This window comes from Malaclemys terrapin, chromosome 4 (assembly GCF_027887155.1).
Source record: "Malaclemys terrapin pileata isolate rMalTer1 chromosome 4, rMalTer1.hap1, whole genome shotgun sequence".
Lineage (NCBI taxonomy): Eukaryota > Metazoa > Chordata > Testudines > Emydidae > Malaclemys > Malaclemys terrapin.
Window position 1 is genome coordinate 29124604 of NC_071508.1, and position 22570 is coordinate 29147173.

At 53.2% G+C, this 22570-nt stretch overlaps 1 protein-coding gene across 2 annotated transcripts in view; it reads left to right on the top strand.

The window, feature by feature from the left end:
* The first annotated feature begins 3799 nt into the window (after positions 1-3799).
* Positions 3800-22570, top strand: part of CPNE5 (copine 5) — a 192129-nt gene continuing 173358 nt past the window's right edge. For both annotated transcript variants that reach the window (XM_054028328.1, XM_054028329.1), the window contains exon 1: positions 3800-4009. In XM_054028328.1, coding sequence (XP_053884303.1) covers positions 3903-4009 — 107 coding nt within the window. In that variant the 5' untranslated portion in view covers positions 3800-3902. The remainder of the gene's footprint in view (positions 4010-22570) is intronic.

Here is a 22570-nt window from a genome sequence, read left to right on the forward strand (position 1 = left end):
GAGGGAGCTGTGCTCTCACACGGTGTATTTTGTCTCAAGACTGTTTGGAAGCCCAGGAGTCAGCAGCTCGCCCCATCATCCAGCACAGGGTCACGTCCCCCATCTCAGAGACGGAGCGTAGCCAGCCGCCCCTTCCAGGACGGGATAGTCCAAGCCAGGACTTAGAGAGACCCCTAGCGGTGACCCTTGCCAGCTCAGTCTGGGAGCTAGTGAGCTGAGAGAACCACAGAGCCTGTCTGTGTCCAGCAGCCTCCCTAATAACCCCCCTTGCTAGTCATGGCAAATGAGCCCTGTTTCTCCTCTTTCACTAAGGATGCTACAGTGCTAGAAAGCTGTGGAGCTTATAAACCCCTCAGGAGAGTACTGAAAGCACCTGACCCTTCTCTGGCAGAGACAGTAGGAGCTGCATGTGTCCTGACGTGGAGTTGATACCTTCTGCAGGCTCCCAATTGCTCCTTCTCTGATCAGACAGAGTCTGACTCTGGTGGAATAAAGCTGGTTTTGGAGAAAAGAGTCTGGGATGCTCTTGCCTGAGATGTACTTTGGAAGCTGCATCAGGAAGAAACTGAAATAACATTTGAGGAGTTTTAATTTTAGGAAGTTCCCAGACAGACCCATGGCTAAATAGCCGTTTGCTACCTTCCAACAATGTTATTAGAGCCGGGTGGTTATGGAAGCAAAACCAGAGGAAGGTGAGGCAATTTGTTCAAGAGTAAAATATCATTTGAAAGTCAGGAAGTTATGCCACGGGGCAGAGCATTAATTGGTGAAAATTGTCACAGCTCCAGTTTATGCCAGCTGAGGATCTGCCCCCATGATTTTCAGAAGTAACTAGAATTTTGGGTTGCCCAACTTCAGAGGGGTCAGATCCTCAGAGGCCAGGTGATCACTTTCATTAAGACCCTCCCTTAAGACGTTTCTCAAGATGGACACCTCAAGCTGAGGCATCCAAACTCACTGCTCACTTTGGAAAATCCTGGTCCTTTCAACATTCCCATTCAGAAAATGTTAAAACAACCTTAACTCTGCCCTCCTGCCCACCTCGCCTACCCTCTCCTGTCATAAACCCTTAACCTCTGGCTGAGTTACTGAACTCCTCAAATCATGATTTAAAGACTTTAAGTTACAGAGAATCCGCCATTGACACTAGTTTAAACCTACAAGTGACCCGTGCCCCATGCTGCAGAGGAAGGCGAAACCCCCCAAGGTCTCCGCCACTCTGACCTGGGGTAAAATTCCTTTCTGACCCTAAATATAGTGATCAGTTAGACCCTGAGCATATGGGCAAGAGCCACCAGCCAGACACCTGGGAAAGAATCCTCTGTAGTAACTCAGAGCCCTCCCCATCTAGTGTCCTGTGTCCGGCCACTGGAGATATCTGCTGCTAGTAGCCACAAATTGGTTACATGCCATTGTAGGCAGTCTCATCACACCATCCCCTCCAGACACTTCTCAGGCAGAAGATCATTATTAGTACTGTTATTAATCAGACTTTCTGCTGTTTGCCTCGTCTGAGCTCCAACCTTTCTATCTTCTACCTTTCAGTGTCTGGAACCTTGATCCGTAATTTCCTCACCCTCCATGTCTATGTGTAAATGACAACGCTCCAGTCACAGGCCTGCACCTGCGCCCACAGAGACTCCCACAGACTGACCCCAGAGTGGAGTTTAGAAACCAGCAGGTTTGGGGCTAGATTTTCTGTTAGTGTAAACAGGGGAAACTCTGATGTCATTGTGTTCACTCCAGCAGGGGATTTAGCCCACCTGCTTACAGACACACCCGTGTCTGCCTGGCGGAGCATTGTGTTCAGCTGTGAAGGGGAGCGCTCTGGACTCAGCAACCTTTAAAGAGACTACAGTATTTACAATTTTCTCCACTCCCACAGCCTGCTCAGCTAACCTGGCTCCCCACGATGGGTTGGTTGCAGTGACACCTGGTGGCGTAAGGTGGAACTGAGCTCTGCGAACTGAAACCAGTCCCCTGAATCTGTTCCTGGATGCTACCCAAAGGGGGGGTTTCCCATCCTTGCCAAAAAGCAAATGCAAGTGAAATGATAGGAAGGGCTAAGCACTGGTGTAAAGGCCTTTATCCTGGACTGGGAGCTGCTGGGATAAGCGCAAGATCTAGAGCCCAGGGCTGCTACTGCTGATCTCAGCAATGCTTCTTCCCAGGCAAAAGGAATAAAACATACCCTAGAGGTTCATGTCCAATTCAGGACTAAGGTCCATCAGTCCCCATGGAACTGGACCCTGCAGCGCCTTGCTCCTGTGAATAATCCCAGTGGGCCCAATTCTCTCACCCTTGGTGTAAATCAGGAGTAACAACACTGAAATCAATGGGGTTATGCCAGGGTAAGGAGAGGAGAATTGGGCCCAATGGGGCTACTGGCATAAGGCTATGCAGAATTGGGCCCACAAAAAGTTAGTGCTTTTAGACAACACACCTGCAAATTCCTCCCTTATGTGAGCAGCTCCACTGACTCTGGCAGCTCCTCAGGGGAGCGAGTGCTTCCTGGGTTTGGCCCAGACACCCCAGGGTGGGGAAGTCTCTGAGAAAGCAGGCGCCACCCCCACAGCTGGCATACATTGGAGTGGTCCCATGAAAGTCAGTGGACCAGATCCTCAGCTGGTGCAAGTCAGTGTCGCTCGATTGAATCTCTGGGGTGACAGCTACTTACACCAGCTGAGAGTCTGGGCCTGTCTACACTGCCACATTCCCTCTTGCTCCGCACTCCTTACTCGGTTAAAGTTACCGGGATTTCAGCCGGAGCGGCTTCTTGCTGCTCTGGCGCTACTCGCAGCAGAGTGGGTGACAGACGGAAAGCAGGTGATTAGGGACCAACCCCCACCCCCAGTAATTTACGTGCTGGGCTTTGAGTCAGTGGGGAGATTTGCTTGTCTCCCTTTGCTCTTCCTAGCAGTCTATGGGGTTACTTGTCCACCAGAGTGAAGATCTGGGGAGCAAGAGTTCAGTGGGACACTGTCCAAGAGCCCCTGAGCCAAAGGCCCCATGCCAAGGCTGGACGCAGTTTGCAGGACATGCATGTGCCCTGTGCTCTGAGTGTGTTTGGTGCTGGGGGCGGGGGAATGGAAGGCAGGGCCTGTTCTCTGATGGGCTGTTTTAACGCACCTCGCTTCCTGTCTCTCAGTAGCAACACACACACAACAGATGTGAAATATACACAACCAACTCCTCCCTCATATATAACATTCCTCTCGCAAACACACACACAATGCACACACACACACAGGGACAGTCACCCTCCCCACATACATAACACACCCTCACAAACACACAATGCACACACACATACCACCAAATGCAACCCAGTGACATGCCAAATACACCCCCCAAACTGACATGTCCCCCCCCCACACACATACAATAGCCACACACAGCACACCACCCGTCCAACACACCCAAACATACAGGCCGACGCACACAGCAACCCCCCACTGACAGAAGGCTCCCACCTGCATGCACAGGGACACTGGGCCAACAGGCAGCAACCCGCAGCAGGCACCACACAGCATAACGCCTGGCCCAGGGAACCCCCCAGCAAAGGCAGACCCACAAGTACACTCACACATGCGCCCCCCTCCCGGGGACTCACACAACACCCCCACCCCAGGCACCCCGGGAAAGGCTTCTCCCCGCCCTTGCCCAGGGCTCCGGGCTCTCCCCGGCCCGGCCGGGGGGCAGCGCCTCGGGGCGGGGGCTGAGGGGCGGAGCCTGGCAGGCAGCCGGGGAGCGCTCCAGAGCCGGCCCGCCAGTGGTGCAGGCGGAGCGAGGAGCCGGCTGCGCGCCCGGCGCTGGTCATGTCCCGCTCGGTGCCCGGCTCTGAGCCCCCCGCAGCGCCCGGGCTGTGAGCGGGAGGCCCCGGGAGGCGCGGCTGGACGCCCATGGAGGAGGCGATGGACAAGGGGGGCGACATGGCCTCGGTGAGCGACTTCGACCCCATCGCGGGCAGCATCCCGGCCACCAAGGTGGAGCTCACCGTCTCCTGCAGGTACGGGCAGCCGCGCCGCTACGGAGATGGGCGCTGCCGCGGGCCCGGGGGCAGGGCAGGGCGGGCGGGGGCGGAAAGTTTGTGCCTGTGCAGAGAGCCGAGGGGGAGCTCGCCGAGGGGTGCCGCTGAGCTGGGGGTGAGCGGGGGGGGGACGACAATGAGCCATTCCCATAGGCGCTGGCACTAGCGGGGGAGGGGTGGGGGCTACGGCACCCCCGTCGGGAAGTGGTTTCCATCCTAGCCAATCTTTGCAGTTTGGGTCAATGGCTCTCAGCGCCCCGCTATATACACTGGAGAGTGGGGGTCCTGGCAGGTGCGGAATTGGCTGGTGGCAGGGCCAGCTGGGGGGCTCCCAGGGCCATGCACGCAGGGAGCCGCTCTGGAGGCAAAACTGTGTGTGAGTGTGTATCTGTGTCTCACTGCGTGTGAGTGTGTAGCGCTGTGAGTGTGTCTCTGGGTGAGTGTGTAGCAGGGTGTGTGAGTGTGTCGCGGGGTGTGTGAGTGTGTAGTGCTGTGAGTGTGTCTCTCTGGGTGTGTGTGTAGGGGGTGTGTGAGTGTGACTTACTGGGTGTGCATCTCAGTGTGTGTTATTCCTTAGCAGTGCATAGCTCTGGGTTGTCTCCAGTACACAGGCAGTCCTGGGGTGGTTCCCCCAAGGTGCGCCAAGGGACATGGTTGTTCTCAGAGTTGAAATCAGCAGCAGCCCCCATTGCTTTAGCACAGCTGCCCCCCCACCCCGAGGCTGTGCACCGTGCTCCCCTGCAGTGTTTACTTCTCCCCCCCCCAGCCTTGGCGAGCAAACCCAGCAGGCTGCCCAGGCACCCAGGGTGTTCTGATTCGCACCCTCCATGGCATGGGATCAGAGAGGAAGTTTCTTTGAGGCAGGAGCAGTCACCTGGATAGCAGCCTGGATCCCTGGTCTGGCCTGGATCCGGTAGGGGTGGGGGTTTTAGTGCAGGCTCCATCGTGCAGTACTTACTCAGTCGAACTGATTCCTCCCTGTGTGTCCCCGAGCTCTCTGTGCAGAGGCCCTGCACATGGGGATGGGCGCAGCCTCCCAAAGGAGGGGTTGGGAGCCTGCAGAGGAGGGCAGGGGAGGAGAGAGGCACATGGGACAGGTTTTTATGGGATTTGGGCACCAAAGACCCAGGGGCTCCCATCTGGCCCAAGGTCTCTTCCCACTGACTCAGTGGAGATCTCCCAGCAAAAACAATGCAGCCCAGGAGTCCTCCTGAGGATCCTGTGGGTGTGGGACTGCCAGCCCTCCGGCTCATTCAGCCTGAAGGGAACATCACAAGGGAACCCTCCTGGAGATTTCCACCCCAGCCCCCTCCCCCAGGGGCGAGTGAGGGGGGGCACCAAATGACTATTCGGGCAAAGTGCACCAGGCACCAGCGGGAGCTGTGTCCCTGTGAGGTGCTGGGTTTGGCTGACAGGCTCAGCAATCAGCTGATGTACGGGCTGGATTCCAATCTGTCACACACTGGTGTAAATCCAGAGCAACGGAGTTACTTCAGATTTATGCCAGCGTATCCTAGCCATGATCTCAGTTATCCCGGTGTAAATCTGGAGTAATTCCACTGTAACTCCTGATTGACATTGAGGCAAACGAGAGAATTGGGCCCAGTCATTCTGGATTTACACCAGTAACTCCCAGAGAGCAGTCTGGCCCCAGTGCGTTTATCCTCAGACTTAACATGCAGGGAGTAAATGGGGAGCCTTAAACTGCTGTGCTCTGTTCTGAGCCTTGTTATATGGGTGCCAGGCTCAATAAGCAACGTTATTCCTAATGCTACTTAAAAAAGAGACTGGCCTTTTCTTCCTTCACTGGTTTAGATTAAAGAAGGAAAAATGTGTGTAGAAGAGAGAGAGTGAGCCAGATCCTCTGCTGGTGTAAACAGGAGCAGCTCCATTGGCTTTGATGGAGACGCTATGGCTTACCCCAGCCAAGGATTGGGCCCGGAACCTGGGCCAGCCACACCCAGTTCCCCTCATTCCCCAGTGGCATGGGAAGTTCTTTTCCTCATGTGGCTATTTTAGAAAGTTCTGATATTTTATTGCAAGAAGCCCCAGCAGGTGCTTCCCCCTGGTTGTTTTTCTCCCTGCACTTAGAGCTGGAGATTGCCTGGGTGTGTGTTTGTGTCAGGCATTGCCAGGCGGAGATAAGCCAGACTGAAGCGAGAGGGGCACCCACTAACGGTTGGGCGGGGTTGGCTTTACTGCCAGCACCTGCCCCGAGCCAGCTCTTCCGAGCAGCATCAGGACTTATCCAATTCCCGCAAGACGGAGCGTGGAGCGAGATTTAGGAGACACATATCTGGAAGGACACAGCATAGGTAGAAGGATGCTCTTGTGATCTATCTATCCGCATACACACCATCTATCTAGCTCTCTATCTCAGAACTCCTGGATTCTGTTATCAGCTCTGACACTGATATCTTGTGTGGCCTTGGACAAGTCCCAGACCTTCTCTGTGCCTCAGTTTCCCCACCATGCCTGGGGGTTGGTACGTCTGAATTCCTGCCTTGCATGGGTGCTGCGAGGATTAATTAGTCAATGTCCATAAAGTGTTTTGAAGACGAAAAGCCCTGGGGAGGTGCTAAGGATTATGTTAATTCTTTGCGTCCCGGCACTGAGGTTTTTCTCTGTGCTGCAGCAGGGACTTGCTGGGAGCTCGGTTTACGTGGCCTAGCAATTGAGAGAGCTACGGAAGGGATATGAGACCCAGGTTCCTGTTTTATACTGTCCAGAGCTAGTCAGAAATTTTCTATCAAAATTATTTTTTGGTGGAATGTGTCTGTTACAAGGAAAGGGACGTTTCTGCAAAGAGAGTCTGGGTTTGTTTAAATTTTGGGGGTTTTCAGCAAAACCCCAAAATTGTTGGAGAGGGGAGGGGTTGGGCAAAGGAAGTTTAAATTTTCAGTTGCCAAGAACAGAAAAATCAGTGTTCAATTTTTTGAACAAATGTTCAAAGAAGAAATTTGGTAAAAATGAAAAAAACCTTTTCATCAAAACTGTTCACGGGCAAAAGAAACCTTTTCCTGACCAGCTTTCCCACTGTCTGCCCCTCTCGCACCAGTGGCATTCACTGGCCCTGGTGTCCACCATTCGTGAAATCTGCCCTCCAGGTGAGGCCTAGATCAAACTGCTGCCTTGGGTCCCGTCTGAACTAGCAAAATTACTCTGTTCCCAGACTCAGTTGAGAAAGGTGGCTGGAACATGTCATGGTCCCATCTACACAAGCAAGGCTCAATGGTAATAGTCCTTAGCTCTTCCTAGCACATTCCATCCTGAGATCTCCAAGCAGTCTACAGAGGAAGTCAGTTTTATCCTCCCCATTTTACAGATGGGGAAACAGAGGCACAGGAAGATGAAGTGACTTGCCCAAAGTCACCCAGCTGTGATGCGAACCAGGTTTCCTGAGTCTCAGCCCAGTGTTCTAGCCACTAGATAACGCTGTCTCCCATGTGTTAAGTGTGTCAAGGCGCTGGGATGTTGTAACTGACCCTGGAGGTTTTGCTGCTTCTCACTACTGAGGTGATTGAACCCCGCAGTGGAGGAGCCGGGTTTTGCAGCTGGGGGGCGAAGGGTCATTGGTAGGGGGCTGGAGAGCGAGTGAGGTCTGCGCTCACCGGGCTGCGCTTGTTCCTGTCCCATGAGGCTGGGCCCAGCTCTCCACGGCGGGTGTTGCGGCCTGGTGCACAGGGTCACCGTGCCATTCAGGGTTGGCCTGGCCACCCCCTGTCATGACGCTCTTCAGCCCCAAGTGTGGGGGAGGGGCAGTCACCCCCCACCCTATTAGCTTGGCCTCTGGAACCCAGGTTAGATACATGAGCCTGCAGGGGGAATAGCCACCCAGGCTGTCCTGGGCGTGCCGAGGCCCAGGGCTGGAAAAGCAGGGGGAGTCGGAGTCAGCACTGAGGTGCTGGGAGTGCGCGGGGGGGTCCAGGACTGGTACCGCAGGGGGCTGTGAGTCGAGAGGAAGGACACTGACAGAGCTATTGGTACGGCGACAGAGGACTGGAAAGGCAAGAGGTGCTCCTGGTTGGGTGTTGATCAGGATGGAGGGGCACTGGCAGAGCTGGGGGAGCTCAGGGCTGGGGCAGCAGGGGGCTGCCGGTTGGGATGGAGGGGCATGGGCAGAGCTGGGCGGGGGAGCTCAGAGCTGGGGCAGCAGGGGGCTGCCGGTTGGGATGGAGGGGCAGAGCTGTGCAGGGACCCAGGCTTGGTAGTACGCTGTTGTCATGGGGGTTGAGGAGCATTGGCAGAGGGGTGTGGATTAGCTGGCACAGGCTCTGCCAGTGCCATAGCTCTAGTGATCAGCTTCTCACTGTGATGAGCTCCAGGAAGCAGGAGCCAGCGCCATTCAGTTCAGCAGCAGCCTGCTCCTCGCCATTCCTTCACAACTCTCTCCATGAGTCACCCTTTAGATCCCAGCTGTAACCGGAACCATCACTAGACCGCGTGAGGGCAATGTTCATAGCGCGGAATTGCCGAACGCACCACTCTGTGACATCCCAGGCACGTGGCTGACCGTGTCAAGGGTCAGTGGACCGGGAAGTGATGTGGGGTCCAATCCAGGCCCCGCTGAGGTTAATGGCTTCCCATGATTAGAGGAGGGGAGGCAGACTTTTTCAAAGATTATTTCAGTGCATTTTTGTGCTGAGTCCATCCTCGAGTCTGATTAGCGGGGCTGGTTGGTGCATAATTCTGTGCTGACCTTCCGTGGGGAGGAATAGTTTGTTCACCTTTATGATCTGTAAAGAATGACTGAACTTTTTAAAAGCTTTTTTCCCCTACTTGTTTTTACTATCAAGTTTTTTATGTTTTTTGCTGGAGGTCTCTGGAGGACCAGAGTGTGACCTTTCTCTTTAATGGAAAGGGCGGAGGAGTTTTGCTCTTTAACATAGAAATCTTTCCTCCCAATGGTGTGCTAGGCCTTTGCATTAACGAGGTATGAACAAAAAACAAACCCAGACAGCTTGGAGTAGCCTGAGTTAAAATCCCTTCCCCCTCTCAGTGCTCAGTGGTACCTGTGATGACTTAATCCTGCCAGTTCTCTGATTGTCCATAGAGACATCAAGGAAAACCAGGGTAGACAAGACTTGAATTTCAAATGTAAAAAACAAGCAGGGGAAAGATAATTTTTTTAAAAAAAGAACACACAGCTAGACAGACACCCACACCTTGACACACACACAGGCAGAAAGATACAGACCTTTCAGGCTTCCTTTATCTGTCCTCAAGAAGCCAAGGAATGTGCAGCCATCAATCCCTCCTCCCCCCGGCATGTCAGTTATCCCTCACTTTTCAGTGTTGCTTTGCAGTTTGCCTATGACAGTGGCTCATTTGCTGCTGACCTTTCCATTTCTTAGCAACAATCAACAATAGACATTCTGTGCCAGAGTCAAATGGCTTTAAAGAGGGATTAACTGGGGGCCTGAATACATTCAGAGGGACTCTTTCTTGCCCCACTCTCGGTCACACATGATGGATTAGCTGTTCCTGGGCTGCTGGAGCTACCATGCAGCAATCGGAGCAGCGTAAGGAACGGACGTGTTGTCTGCCTTGCCCAATCAGAGAGCAGCTCGCCCACATAACTAGTTTTTCTTTTAAAGCACATTGTGTCGGAAGCGTGTTTCCCCTTTAAAGCCTAGCGCGTCTCCATGGGAAATACTGGCTCCTCACTGAGGATGTGCTGTCTTCCAACTCGGATTGCTGAATTCTGCTCAGCTGTTGCCTTTGCTTACATAACACCCCGGGATGTAACAGCCTTCCCTGTTCACCTTTACTGGTGTTCCAGGAATTCCTTCCACTTCTCCCAGCACTGTGATCGCAGGCTGGGATTCCTACCCCTAGCGACAAATGGGGAAACTGAGGCACAGAGCGGGGAAATGACTTGTCTGAGGTCACATAGTGAGGGCCAGCTCTTCACTGGTGTAAATGGTGTAACACCATTGATTTCAATTGACAGCAGTTGAGGGTCTGGTCCTTTCAGTAGCAGAAAGTCCAGGTCTGAATGCTAGTCCCTTGCGCTAACCACTCAGTACTACTACTGCACTACACCTAGTGACGTGCAGGTACCATCTGTGCCTGCAGGGCTTCTCCCATTGCGCCCTGAATTAGCGGAGGCATTTCATTATTGCACTAGGTTACCAATGGCTGCCTTGGCACACACCCTTCCAGCTTTGGCATCTAAGTAGAACAGATTATGGCCAAGATTTCCAAGGATGGGGGCCTGGCAGGGGCCAGGAAGGAATTTCCTCATTTGTCGCTCTACCGTTGCACAGGACAGCTGCGGTTTGGGTGGGCGGTGTCTCTTTGCCCTCCTCCGAGCACTGATCCTTTAGCAGGATGCAAGACAAGCTGGGAGGTTGGACAAGGGAGCACATGGCATGTAGGGCTCCTGCTCTCCTGTAGGAGGTGGGCTGTCAGATCACGTGGTCCAATGCAGGGCTGGGAACTAGACAGAGCAATGACCTGAAAGCCTTTGGCAGGAGGCGGGAGCCCATCAGTCCTGAGCCAGCCCATGTGGCCAAGTGTGGCTTTGTCTCCTGCTGGTGGCTGGAACATGTGGAACGGTTTGTGAGACTGTTGCTGCCCCTGCGTTCACAGGGCTGGTCCGTCGCTCAGGCAGTAGGGGCCCCGCCCAGGTGCACTCCCAAGGGATGGGCCGTGTGTGTCACAGCGGGGAAAGTGGAAGGGGTCAGGGAGGCAGGCAGTGGCAGTGACTTTGGTGGGCAAAGCAGCCTGAGGCCAGGAATGCAGCAGGAGCTGTGGAGAGACGAAAGGTCAGGGTGGCGAGGAGGGGAAGGGGCTGTCTGGGGAACATCAGGGCAGGTGAGAGCAGCGAGGGCTGTTTGTCATTGCTGCTCCGAGTTGCAGAGGTGGGTTTTGTTTCCCAGAGGCCTTGACTTAGGAGCACGAGACTCGCTGACAGTCGCTAGAACTTGTGCTCTTAGATTGCTGGGCGCCTCTGAGAGATCCTGCTTGCAGGGAGAAGGGAAGGGCTATTTCACTGATGCAATGAAAAAGCAGGCTGCCAGAGCCTTGTGGTGAATATAAATTCCAATCCATAATATATGATGCCCCAAGCTAATAGATTTTAATGACAAATCACAGCTGAGGAGGAATAAAAAGCAAGCCGGCTGTTCTGGGAGCCACCTAGCTTCTGGGCAGAGGGGAGCCAGCACCCCGCCCAGAGAGAGGATTGTGACAGGCTGAGTCATTTAACTGGGGCAAAGCCTCAGGCAGCATGAATTGGTGTCGCTCCAGGGATTTACACCAGCTGAGGATCTGGCCTGATGTTTTCTGTGGGTTTGGATAGCTTGTGGGGACTGGGAGTGAGATCTGCCCCCTGGTTACAGGCTCCAATCCAGTGCACACTGATGTGGATGGAAGCTGATGCCATCCGGCGCCTGGTTGGCAGATCTCAGTCCAGTTGCTAATGGACACACGTCCACGTCACCACAGCCACCAGCACTGGCGGGAGGGAGTCCCAGCAGAATGGTCATGGAGCCCAGACCCCCTCTCACACCGAGACAGGGGCACCACAGGTGAGGGCTAAGCACAGGGCAGGGTAGCTAGCTCTGCTGGTGCTGCACCCGTGCTGTAAACAGAGAGGGCATCGGTCCCCAGGGCTGCCAATCAGAACCTGCCATGACAGCCTGGGTAAAAGCAGCGGAGAAAGGGGGCTGTAGCCTCCCTTTCCAGGTGTAGCCTAGCGGGGGCTGGCGACGGTGAGTTAGCAGGGGTTGTGGACAACAGGTAGCAGCCCTGCCAAGGGGAGCAGGCGGGGTGACAACGTCTAGGGGCCTGATTCTCCTCTAACTTACACCGGTAGCTCCAGTGCAGTCAGTGGAATCACACGCATGTAGGACCAGTGTCAGTGAGAGAGGAATCAGGCTGCTCGAATCCAGCGAAGAGCGAGCGTCACAATGGGCCAGACCCACACAGCTGGTGTAAAGCACCGCGGCTCCATTGACATCAATATCGCTACGCTGATTTACACCAGCTGAGTGTCTGGTCCGACTCCTGGAGCGTTGCTGAAGCCTCTACAAGACTGAACGCTCGCCTGAACCTTATCCTCTGATTGGAGGCTGCAGCCTGGGCGGGGACTCAGGTGGGCTTCTGCTAAGTGCAGCCTGGGCCCAAGAGGTGCCGAGGTCTGGGAGGAATGACAGTGGGCCCTAGCTGAGCTTTTTGGGATCTCCTACCCATGTCGGGTCCAGCCTGAGTACTGAGGGAAGGTCCGTCCCCAGCAGAACTATGAAATTCCTCCTAACCCCATGCCCCTCGGCTCCCCCCGCGCTCAGAGAGCCATCTCCACCGAGGAGCAGATTGGTGCAGTGTGGAGACCGACAGAGCTGGGATCTGGCCTGGAACCGTCCCAAAGTTCTAGAGGGTCGGGATCAGGTGTTTGGCCCTGCCTCAGCTTTAGAACATGTGTGTGAGAATTTCAGGCTAGTCTGGGAACAGCCGTGAAAACAGTCGGGGTGTCAGTCGGTCCTAGTCCCGTTTCTGCAATCTCTCAGCAGCCTGGGCTGGCCTCACGCATGGCCTCCAGCTCAGATTTTGATCCCTCAGCTGTAATATCGACTTGGAGCAAATGGAGACGGAGTTGAGGGATTTCTCCAGGGACGCTGTTCTGAGCTCAGGGGTCCTTGGCATGGGGAGAGCTGCAGGAGAGGAGGCTGAGGTCTAAGGCAGCTAAGGGACACGCGAAGGCTGGGATTAGCAATGCTGTCTATGGAGGCTGTAAATCAGACACGGGATACCCATTGATTCTGTTCTACTGTAAGTAAAAACTACAGGGGCACTGCCTAACCCTGGAGCTGGCAGGACCTCAGAGCTGAGCAGCCCTCCATGGGGCCTCTAGACCGGATTAGAGCATTTCTCCGATGGCTCGCCTCAGCGCCCATCAAACAGGCCCGCATCCTCTCGCCAGGGCAGCAATGCACGCAGCACACACCCACTTTCGCAGTGCCTCCGGCCACAGAACTCACCCAACCATTCATTGTGTAGCAAGTCAGATAATTAGCTCCTTATATATAATCCATGGGGTACCTTCCTCTTGTAACAGTGGCTGGATAGGAAGCTGTTTTTGTTTGGGTTTTTTTTTGCCCCAGGAAGGAGAAAAGATACAAAATTCAAATTCAAATAAATTCTTTCCGCTCTGCAGAAGTTGGACTGTTTTTCTAACCCTGCCTGTATTCACTGTGATTATATCACATTGCTGTAATTGACCTAGAACCCTGCTTCTTAAGAAGTGTTCGGGATAAGTGATTCCATTTCATGGGGGGGGGGGGGGGGGGGTAACTTGAGCAGAATTTCAGATTCTGAGCACATTTATGACCTGAAAGCTCCCCCCGCTTCACTCCCTATAGCTATGGAATTACTCTGGTGTTAAACCTGCTCCATGAGATCAGAGTCAGGCCACGGGCCTAGTTCTGATCTCAGTGATTCTGGTGTAAATCAAGAGTCACTCTGTAGAAATCTCTGGAGTAGTTATTGGTGTAACTGATGTGAGAGCAGAATCTGGCAGTCTGTGTAAATTCGTGACAGGTGGCTACACTGATTTACACCAGTTGAGGATCTGGCCGATAATTTTTCCTCCTGTCTCTTGTGTGTGTCCGAGTTTCTCACATGGTGATTGCTGTCTGATTTGCCACTGTAACCAGCGAAGGAATTAATTCTGAATCCCTCTCCTATGGAAATTGCTGGATCAGAAAGAGAAGGGGCTTTGTCTGGAGCTGTACAACTTGACCTTGGTTTTCAAAAAGAAAAACGGATGGGGGAGCCAAGAAACCGTGATGTCAAGTGTGTTTTTTCCTGTTTATTTGAGATTTGATTTGATTTTTTTCTGTTAAGGACCTGGACTGATGGATTGCCCCCCCCCCTTTTCTCTGTGTTCCCCTCCTCAGTTGCTTGCACTACCCCTAATCAACCTGACCCTTAGGAGAAAAACAAAAACCCAGCCCTCTAGCCCCAAGTCATAGGTGTGTTTGTTTCTTTAAAATTCCACTTTGTCCAGACCCTTCCACAGGGGACTCAATAACAGAGCACTCCCTGCTGGCAAACAGGGCCGGCTCCAGGCACCAGGCAACCAAGCACATGCTTGGGGTGGCACCTGGTAAGGGGCGGCCAATCTTGGGGTGGTGGTGGGCAGCGCAGCGTGGCGTGGCATTCCGCGGGGCGGAGGGGCACTCTGACGGCGCGGCGCATGGCGGGGGGTGCTCTGGCGGCACGTCGCGCGGTGCTCGGCGGCGCGGCGCGCAGCACTCAGGGAGGGGTTCTGGCAGCGCGGCGCTCGGCGGGGGGGGGCGGGGGGGCTCCGGCGGTGGCGCGGCGCTCGGCTGGGGGGCGGCGCGGGGTGCGGCGCTCAGGGGCGGGGAGGCTCGGCGGGGCAGCGCTTTTTTTTTGCTGCTTGGGGCAGCAAAAAAGTTAGAGCCGGCCCTGCTGGCAAAGGCTGGCACTGGAGTAGCTGGGAACTTCCCGCACAGCCAGCGCGCCTACACCATTCCCTCCTGGCAGAGGCTGGTATTTGAGTCCCTGGGAATCCCTTACAGCCAGTCTCTCCGGATTGTGCCCCACAGCGCCCCCTACTTGTGGATTTTGGGACTGAAGGTCAGGTCACTGCTAAGAGCTCTCCATGGCCTGACTCCTAGAATCATAATATAGAGACAGAAAAGACCTACCAGAATTAGGTCCCATGTGGACCATCTCCCTGGTGGCTCATGGGGTCTAGTTCTACACTCTGGTTGGGCTGTCTCCCACAGATCCTGTGCTTCCATAGCCACTGTGTTCTGTAGCAACTCCTTTTGGCTCAAGTTGGTCCTGGGGCGGGTGGATCTTCTGAACGGGGGTTTCTTCCCAGCCAGAGCTCGTTCCCCATTCCCTGCAGCGAGGCTGGGACGGGAGTACTGAAAGCCCCCCAGGACCAAGCTCTCTCACCACTCTCCAGGGCAACGCAAGTGGGCAGAGGCTGACCCACACCAGAGCTCCAGAGTGGCTGAGAGCTCTTCAGGAGCTGATACTCCTGTGCTAGCCCCTTCATTGCCTCCTGCCAGCTGGTGCTGGGCTAGGCCAGAGCCTCCCTGTGGTCTTTGCTGCTGTGTTCTTCTCTTCATCCCTTCTGGCTGACAGGCTTGCTCCTGGAGCAGCTCAGCACTCCTACCCGGGGCCCTGCGGAGCTCCTCGGCGAGCACGCCGAGGTACGTACACGGTGTCCTGTGTTTTCTTTACTCCGATTGCCCTCTAGGTGGCTGGAATGCCATCAGCTGTGAGCAGCCAGTTGAGCTGGCCAGTAGCACATGGTTCCTAAAGGATAAATTCCTACATGCATTAAGGACATGGTCCTGCAGGGAGCTGAGCACCTGTTTGGATGTGCTCAGCACATCTCTGGACGGGCCCCTAAGAAGCACCTGAGGAAGAGGCCAGTGAGGCTATTGACATACAGCAGGTGCTAAGAGGGAGGTGGGAGCGGGGGCTTATCTTTGCTCGGCTGCATTTGCAGAATGACTGGAGCTGGGCACACACAGCATCTCTGGCTGCCACTTTGCACTTGGTAGGCATCTGGGCGCTAGGAGTATTTTTGGAGAGCCCCGGAGATAAAGGGAGGCCGTGCTGAGGAATCTCGTCATCCTCTTTTGGCCCAGGGCTGATCAGCCAGTTGGTTAAGGAGACCGCAGCCTGGCTTCTAAAGGTTCTTTCCCATTTGGCCATAGGATATTGGCTCAGTAGCTCGAGTGGTGAGCTGTGGAGACTGGAGTTCCCTGCTCAGCTACGGGGCGGGACGGGGGAGGTGCAGGCACACTCAGCTGACACGATGGTCATTCTATAGATGTGCATGGCAGGTGCTTGGCTTCTGCTGTGCTCAGCAGTGTGAGGGCAGGAAACTGATCTGGCACTTCCAGGTCGAGTGGAGTGCTGGGTTTGTGGCTGAGGCAGAGCACGGGGCCTCGGGCACTGTGGGCTCAACTCCTGACTCTGCCCAGGAGTCGCTGGCTGACCTCGGGCGCTTGCTTGCGCTGCTTCCGGCTCCCAGCTCCCTTGTGCTGAGCTTATCTATTTCCACTGTAAGCTCCCTGAGGCAGGGGCTCTTCCCTACTCTGGGACGTGCAGCACTGAGCCCAGTGGCTGTAATGGTGCAAATAGAGACAAAGCTCCCCAGCTCCCTGGGCCTTTCCCAGCTGTGTCCTGGGGAAGGCTCCGGGAAAGAAGGGGCAGCAGTTCTGGGACCGCAGCGCAGTTCGTGCACAGCCTAGTTAGGGGATCTCTGCAGCACCTGCTCTGGAGCTCAGCAGGCAGCTGTGGCATGGGACTTTGGGGTCCTTCAGCTGCCCCTGTTGGTGAGCTTAGGAGCAGCTAAGGAAGGCAAGAGTCATGGGAGCGCTCCACCCACAACTGAGCTGCTCTGGGTACGAAGAGCCTGGCGCTCGTCCGAGGGCACCTCTCCAGCGCAGAGGGCTGTGGCGTCTGATTGGCCTGGTGACCTGTGCTGAGGTGGGCACTCCCGTCAGATCAGGCCTCCCAAGGGGAAGCGGGGGAGATGCAGCCAACCCTCCCCTCCTGCCATCGCCAGCCGAGCTCCAGGCCCTGGTTCCCCGGCCTGCCCGCGTGTGATTAATGGGCCAATCTGTCTCGGCTAACAAATCAGCTGATGCCCATTAGAGGTCTGGGGGCTGCTTGCCAATTGCTGGGACGTGCTCCGATGGGCTGATCTAATGCACCACACGGAGTGGGGGAGGAGGGGCAGGACTGAGCCATCAGCAAACAACTCCCCCCGGCTGGGGAACTCTGGATGAGCTTCCTCAGGGACCAGAGCCCTCGTGGTGCTTTGCCCCTGATGCAGCCCTGTCTCTCCTGATCTCCCCACTTGCCCTGGGTGGAATCACCTGTCTGCTCACAGGGTCCCCTGAGTCTCCCTGAGCCCCCTCCAGGTTCTCTGATGTGGGCACAGCTGCCTTCTGGCCTATCCACCCCAAATCACTGCCCTGGTCTCCCAGGGCCTTCATGGCCCCATCTACGTCCAGGATCTCCTCTCCTCTAACCTCCCCCCACTGCTGCCTCTCAGCTACCTGCTCCCCCCAGTCTCTCAAGGTCTGCACTGTTGCTGCTGACCTAGGTCTCTGGAAGGGTTTCCCTGCCCACCCCCTGCACTCTCCCCAAACAGAATCAAACCCACCCCATCCACAATGCCTACGAGCAGCCTTCTAGCCTTCCCTAGCCCAGCGTCCATGCCATGTTCTGTCTTTCTGCGCCCCTCCCCCCCCCAGCTCTTGCTGCCATGGGCTGGGAGGCAGATGTGTGGCTCCATGTTACAGGGTCACATCACATTGCTCGGGTTTAGACCCCCATTGTCACTGCTGCTCTGAGCACCCCTCCCAGCCAGGGGTTTAGCTACTTTGCAGCCCCTTGGAGTAGCACCCCCCTTCCTTACATGGTGCATGCTGGGCCGGCAGGCTAGTTCTGATCTGCACTGCAAGAGCTATAGGTAACAGCACTCCTGGACGGGCCATCTGCAGGGATTGCACCTGGGACCTGTGGATCTAAGAGTATCCAATGCTACTGCTGGAACCAAAGAGCTGGAAGGCACTAGCAGACTCATGGACCACTTGCTGGAAGCCTACTAGTCTCTTCTTTCTCCTTTTGAATGATTGCAGTTTCCACCAGGCTCTCATGAAATGCAGCTACCTCTAGGGCGGAGCCCAGCAGTTGTTGGACAGCTGACAGTAACAACAGTGCAAGCAGGAAGTGAATGAGACTGCTGCGTACCGGTACAAGAGAAATCACAGGGGAGGAGAGCAATTTGCTGAGTAGGAGACTGGCCAGGGTTCTGTGAATAACATCCCTTCTCAGGGAATAGAACTGGGAGCCCTGGTGCCTACTGCCCTGCTCTAGTGACTAGACAGCATTTCCAGGTGTGTGGATCAGGGTGAAAGCCACAAAACATACAATCAAAATCCCCCCTTTCCCCCACCCCAGTCCTCCTGGCTCAGTTGATCTTAGCTGGAGGCCTTTGCAGTTCTCCAGGGGCAGAAAGAAAACTCTTAGGGCTACAGGAGTGCAGCTGGCTGTGAATCGATGCTCTGAGCTGGAATGGGTCCCAGCCCTGGTTGATGGGAGGATCAGATGCTGACAGAATGAACTCTTTCTCTAATGAGAGAACCTCCTGAAACCTGTCTGGGCTAATTAAGATACATGGTGGGAAACTCCAGCCCAGGGAAGCCAGACCAAAGAACCTCTCAGCATCTCTTTAACTAGGCCTCAGGGCCTGACAGTGCTGAGCAATCGCTGTGCAGGCACCATCTCCCTTCAGCACCGGGTCCGGAGAGAGACGGCTCCAGGAAGGGGGAAATCTCCTGGCCTGGGACAACCTGCAGAGTGGCTTAAAAATAGCCAGAAAGCAACAACTGAAGGTGCCACCTGGGAGCAGGGCCTAGCAGTCAGGACTCCTGGGTCCCAGTCCTGGCTCTGAGGCGGAGTGTGGCCCGGGGTTAGGACAGGGCAGGGCAGGGGGATTGTGACTCCTGGCATCTCTTGTTAGTTCTGCCACCAACTCATTTTGTGACCCTGGATTTGCCCCCTGTAAGTCAGTTTCACTGTCTGTAAAAGCGGATGATTGATACCTGCCTGCCTATGGGAAGTGCTCAGCAGTCCCTGGGAAAAAGGTGCTACGTGAGTCCAGCACTACTGCCTGCCCGGCCCAGGCCCAGCATCCTGAATCTTCCCAGCCAAAGCCAACAACAGCCCTGAGATCATTTCCCTTTCACTGCATTAGGTGCTTCGGCAGGCGACAACTCTTGGGGAAACTCCACATCCTGGGCTCGTGCCTGGCCGGGCCACAGTTATCCAGGAGGCCAGACTAGATTATCGCAATGGTCCCTGCTGGCCTTGGATCTGACTAAAATTACAGCATCCCCATGTGCTTTACAAATGTCTGGGCGGCAGGGCCATGCTGCCCCCCTTCTATAGATGGAGAAACTAAGGCACAGAGAAGTGAAGTGAGTTGCCCAAGAACATACAGCAAGTCAGTGGCAGAGCAGAGCTAGGAACAGAACCCAGGAGTCCTGGCTCCCTTCCCCTCTTCTTTAACCCACTAGACCCCACTCCCCTCCCAGAGCCAAGAAGAGAGCCCAGGAGTCCTGTCTCCCAGCCCCTTCCCACCTTCATGGCTTCAGGCTCTGCCCTGATAATAAAAAATCTGCAAAGGTGTATATATATGTGGTATAAGAACATAAAAACGGCCATACTGGGTCAGATCAAAGGTCCATCTAGCCCAGTATCCTGTCTTCTGACAGTGGCCAATCCAGGTGCCCAAGAGGGAATGAGGGAACAGGGAATCATCAAGTGATCCATCCCCTGTTGCCCATTCCCAGCTTCTGGCAAATAGAGGCTAGGGACACCATCCCTGCTCATCCTGGCTAATAGCTATTGATGGACCTATCTTCCATGAATTTATCTAGTTCTTTTTTGAACCCTGTTATAATGTTGGCCTTCGTAACTTCCTCTGGCAAGGAGTTCCACAGGTTGACTGTGCGTTGTGTGAAAAAATACTTCCTTTTGTTTGTTTTAAACACTTCCTTATTTACTTTCTCTACACCAGTCATGATTTTATAGACATCTATCATATCCCCCCTTAGTCGTCTCTTTTTCAAGCTGAAAAGTCCCAGTCTTATTAATCTCTCCTCATATGGAAGCTGTTCCATACCCCTAATCATTTTTGTTGCACTTTTCTGAACTTTTTCCAATTCCAATAATATCTTTTTTGAGATGAGGTGACCAGATCTGCCCACAGTATTCAAGATGTGGGCGTATCATGGATTTATATAGAGGCAATATTATATTTTCTGTCTTATTATCTATCCCCTTCCTAATGATTCTCAGAATTCTGTTTGCTTTTTTGACTGCTGCTGCACATTGAGTAGATGTTTTCAGAGAACTATCCACAATGACTCCAAGATCTCTCTCTTGAGTGGTAACAGCTAATTAAACCCCATCATTTTATACTTATAGTTGGGATTATGTTTTCCAATGTGCATTACTTTACATTTATTAACATTGAATTTCATTTGCCATTTAGTTGCCCAGTCACCCAGTTTTGAGCAATCCTTTTGTAGCTCTTCGCAGTCTGCCTGCGACTTAACTATCTTAAGTAGTTTTGTATCATTTGCAAATTTTGCCACCTTTTTCCAGATCATTTATGAATATGTTGAATAGGACTGGGCCCAGTACAGACCCCTGGGGGACACCACTATTTACCTCTCCATTCTGAAAACTGACCATTTATTCCTACCCTTTGTTTCCTATCTTTTAACCAGCTACCCATCCATGAGAGAACCTTCCCTATTATTCCATGACATCTTACTTTGCTTAAGAGCCTTTGTTGAGGGATCTTGTCAAAGGCTTTCTGAAAATCTAAATACACTATATCCACTGGATCCCCCTTGTCCACATGCTTGTTGACCCCCTCAAAGAATTCTAGTAGATTGGTGAGTTATGCTTTCCCTTTACTAAAACCATGTCGACTCTTCCTCAACAAATTATATTCATCTATGTGTCTGACAATTTTGTTCTGTACTATAGTTTCAGCCAGTCTGATGTCAGACTGTAATTGCCAGGGTCATCCCTAGAGCCCTTTTTAAAAATTGGCATCACATTAGCTATCCTCCAGTCATCTGGGACAGAAGCTGATTTAAATGACAGGTTACAAACCACAGTTAGTAGTTCTGCAATTTCATATTTGAGTTCCTTCAGAACTCGGGGGAATACCAGCTGATCCTGGTGACGTATTACTGTTTAGTTTATCAATTTGTCCAAAACTTCCTCTATTGACACCTCAATTTGGGACAGATTTTTCACCGAAAAAGAATGGCTCAAGTTTGGAAATCTCCCTCACATCCTCAACCATGAAGACCCATACAAAGAATTCATTTAGGTTCTCCGCAATGACCTTATTGTCTTTGAGTGCTCCTTTAACACCTCGACCATCCAGTGGTTGTTTAGCAGGCTCCCGGCTTCTGATGTACTTAACATTTTTTTTCTATTACTTTTGGAGTCTTTGGCTAGCTGTTCTTCAAATTCTTTTTTGGCCTTCCTAATTGTATTTTTACACTTCATTTGCCAGTGTTTATGCTCCTTTCTATTTTCCTCACTTGGATTTAACTTCCACTTTTTAAAGGATGCTTTTTGCCTCTCACTGCTTCTTTTACTTTGTTGTTTAGCCACGGTAGCACTTTTTTGGTTCTCTTACTGTGTTTTTTTAATTTGGGCTATACGTTTAAGTTGAGCCTCTATTATGGTGTCTTTAAAAAGTTTCCACACAGCTTGCAGGGATTTCACTTTTGATGCTGTACCTTTTAATTTCTGTTTAACTAACCTCCTCATTTTTGTGTAGTCCTCTTTTTTTGAAATTAAATGCCACAGTGTTGGGCTGTTGTGGTGTTTTCCCCGCCACAGGGATGTTAAATTTAATTCTATTATGGTCACTATTACCAAGCGGTCCAGCTATATTCACCTCTTGGACCAGATCCTGTGCTCCACTTAGGATAAAATCAAGAATTGCTAGGGGAGGCTAGAAGGCTGCTTGTAGGCATTGTGGATGGGGTGGGTTTGGTACTGTTTGGGGAGAGTGCGGGGGGTGGGCAGGGAAACCCTTCCAGAGACCTGGGTCAGCAGCAATAGTGCAGACCTTGAGAGAGGCTGTGGGGAGCAATAAATATGCTGTAAACATCCAATAAACATGCTGCATTGGGTGCAATAAACTGGGTAGGCCCCACTCTGTTCCTGGACTCTGCCTGCCTTCTCCTTTTACTCCTGCAGCTCGTTCCTTTGTTGATGTTTTGTTTTTATCAGGGGGTGTTTTGGGCTTTAAGTTTAAAGAATGTTAAATGTATCTAGCCCTCCCCCATACACTCCCCCTCTAAACCCCGTCACAAAATTCCCCTGTTAGCTGCTCCTGTCTGCTATCCAGCAGGAATTTCTCTAGTTCTTTTTTGATCCCTGTGAGGCTAGGTGTACACTATGGGGGGAGAGGTCGGGTCGACCTAAGATACGCAACTTCAGCTACGTGAATAGCGTAGCTGAAGTTGCGTATTTTAGGTCTACTTACCTGGCTGTGAGGACGGCGGCAAGTCGTCCGCTGCTGCGCTGCCGTCGACTCTGCTTCCGCCTCTTGCCACGGTGGATTTCCGGAGTTGACGGCAGAGCCATCGGGGATCGATTTTATCTCGTCTTCACTAGACGCGATAAGTCGATCCCCAATAGATCGATTGCTACCCGCCGATCCGGCGGGTAGTGAAGACGTGCCCTTAGAGTTTTGTCCTTCACAACATCCCCTGGCAAGGAGTTCCACAGGTTCACAGTGCATTGTGGGAAGAAATACTTCCTTTTGTTTGTTTTAAACCTGCTGCCTATTAATATCATCAGGTGACCCCTAGTTCTTGTGTTATGTGCAGGGTTAAATAACACTTCCCTATTCACTTTCTCCACACCAGTCATGATTTATAGACCTCTATCACATCCCCTCTTAGTCATCTCTGTTTTAAGCAGAATAGTCCC